This window comes from Charadrius vociferus, unplaced genomic scaffold, assembly GCF_000708025.1.
Source record: "Charadrius vociferus isolate BGI_N301 unplaced genomic scaffold, ASM70802v2 scaffold647, whole genome shotgun sequence".
Taxonomy (NCBI): Eukaryota; Metazoa; Chordata; class Aves; order Charadriiformes; family Charadriidae; genus Charadrius; species Charadrius vociferus.
This window is the reverse complement of record NW_009649585.1, coordinates 432,491-434,174: the sequence shown is the minus strand read 5'-3', so window position 1 is coordinate 434,174 and position 1,684 is coordinate 432,491. Positions and strand designations below refer to the sequence as shown.

At 64.1% G+C, this 1,684-nt stretch overlaps 1 protein-coding gene across 1 annotated transcript in view; it reads right to left on the bottom strand.

The window, feature by feature from the left end:
* The window catches only part of KIF3C (kinesin family member 3C), a 12,432-nt gene extending 10,749 nt beyond the window's left edge, over positions 1–1,683 (bottom strand). Inside the window, exon 1 of the mRNA XM_009890371.1 lies at positions 331–1,683. Within this exon, the coding sequence (XP_009888673.1) occupies positions 331–1,683 (1,353 nt within the window). The remainder of the gene's footprint in view (positions 1–330) is intronic.
* Position 1,684: the final 1 nt, after the last annotated feature.

Here is a 1,684-nt window from a genome sequence, read left to right as displayed (position 1 = left end):
CCCCCCGCCGCAAGCTGCTTTGTTGTGCCCAGGGGGACGAGAGCTGAGCACAGCAAACTCGTGCCACCAGCGATCCACTCCCCCACGGCCCTTCCCACCCCGCGTCCCCAGCAGCTCCCACACAAGGTCCCCACGCAGGTCCGTGCCTGAGGACAACACCAGCCCACCGCCACACGGGGCTGCCATTGGGCCTCCTGCTTGGACACCTCGCTTGGGAGCCCACCTCGCACGGGCACCCTGCCCGGGACCCACTCAAGCGCCCCACGAGGGGCTGGAGGCGCAGCAGGTCTTCCCCCGGCATCGCTCGCGACGGCGCGTGGCGACACGTACCTTGTACTTGGTGGCCAGCAGCTCGGTGGCCTCCTGCTCCTTCCGCAGATCCTCTATCATCTTCTCCTTCTCCTGCAGCAGCTTCTGCTTCTCCTCGCTCACCAGGCTGTGGTCGTCCTGGATAGCGGCTTTCTCCTCTTCCAGCTTCTCCTTCTGCTCCTTCAAGTAATTCTCCATGTTCTTCTCCAGGCCGTCCTCATTGTCATCCTCCCCTTCGTTCTCGGTGGCGCTTTCTCCATCCACCGCTTTCTTCCTCCGGCTGCTCCTTCGCCTCTTCTTCCCCAGCATGCCGCGTTTCTCCAGCTGGGCTTTCAGCCGGACAATCTCCTCCTGAAACTCCCGCAGCAAGGTGTCCTTGGGGTCCTCGTTCACCCGGGGCTTGTTCTTGATGTTCTTGGCCCTGTTGGCAAACCTGAGGGTGGAGAGGCTCTCGTCGTAGCTGTGAGAGGCCGGGCCCAAGGTGGCCACCATGATTGTCTTGGCGTTGCCGCCGAGGGAGTCCTGCAGCAGGCGGGTCAGCTTGGAGTCCCGGTAGGGGATGTGCGTGCTCTTGCCGTCCACGAGGGCGGAGATGACGTTGCCCAGGGCGGAGAGGGAGAGGTTGATCTTGGACGCTTCCTTGGGGCGCTCTCCGTGGGCCCCCATTTTGCTCTGGCGTTCGCTGCCGGCCAGGTCCACCAGGTTGAGCTTGCCCACCCGGATGTGCTCCTCGCCGTCCGGCCCCGTCTCACTGCACTCGATGGTGATGAGGAAGATGGCGTGGGAGCGGGAGCTGTGCTCGTTCATGTTGGTGCTGCCCACGGAGCGCGTCTGGCTCCCCAGGTTCATCACGTGCTCGATCTCCTTGACGTTCTTGGTCACGAAGGAGGAGAGGTCCTTGATGTACACCCCTGTCTCGGGGTTCTCCTTCAGCTCCAGCTTCTTGCTCTGGTCCTTGGCGAGGAGGTCCCTGATCTCCTCCTGGTAGATCTCCAGGTACGAGGCCCTCACCAGGTACTGCTGGTTCTGCGAGCGGGAGATGTGGGTGAAGATGTGCTCGAAGGAGCTGGGGATGATGCCGCGCTTCTCCGGCTCCGCCCAGGCGCCCTGCATGGTGTAGGTCTTGCCGGTGCCGGTCTGGCCGTAGGCGAAGATGGTGCCGTTGAAGCCCTGCAGCACGGAGTCAATGAGCGGCCGCACGGTCTCGTCGTAGAGGTCCGCCTGCTTGGAGCTGGCGTCGTAGACGGCGTCGAAGGTGAAGGTCTTGGGCAGCTCGCCCGGGGCGGCGCGGGGGTTGCGGATGCTCACCTGGCCCAGCTTCACGTCCAGCTCCAGGACGCGCTCGTAGCCCGCCGCCTCCTCCTTCCTGCTCATG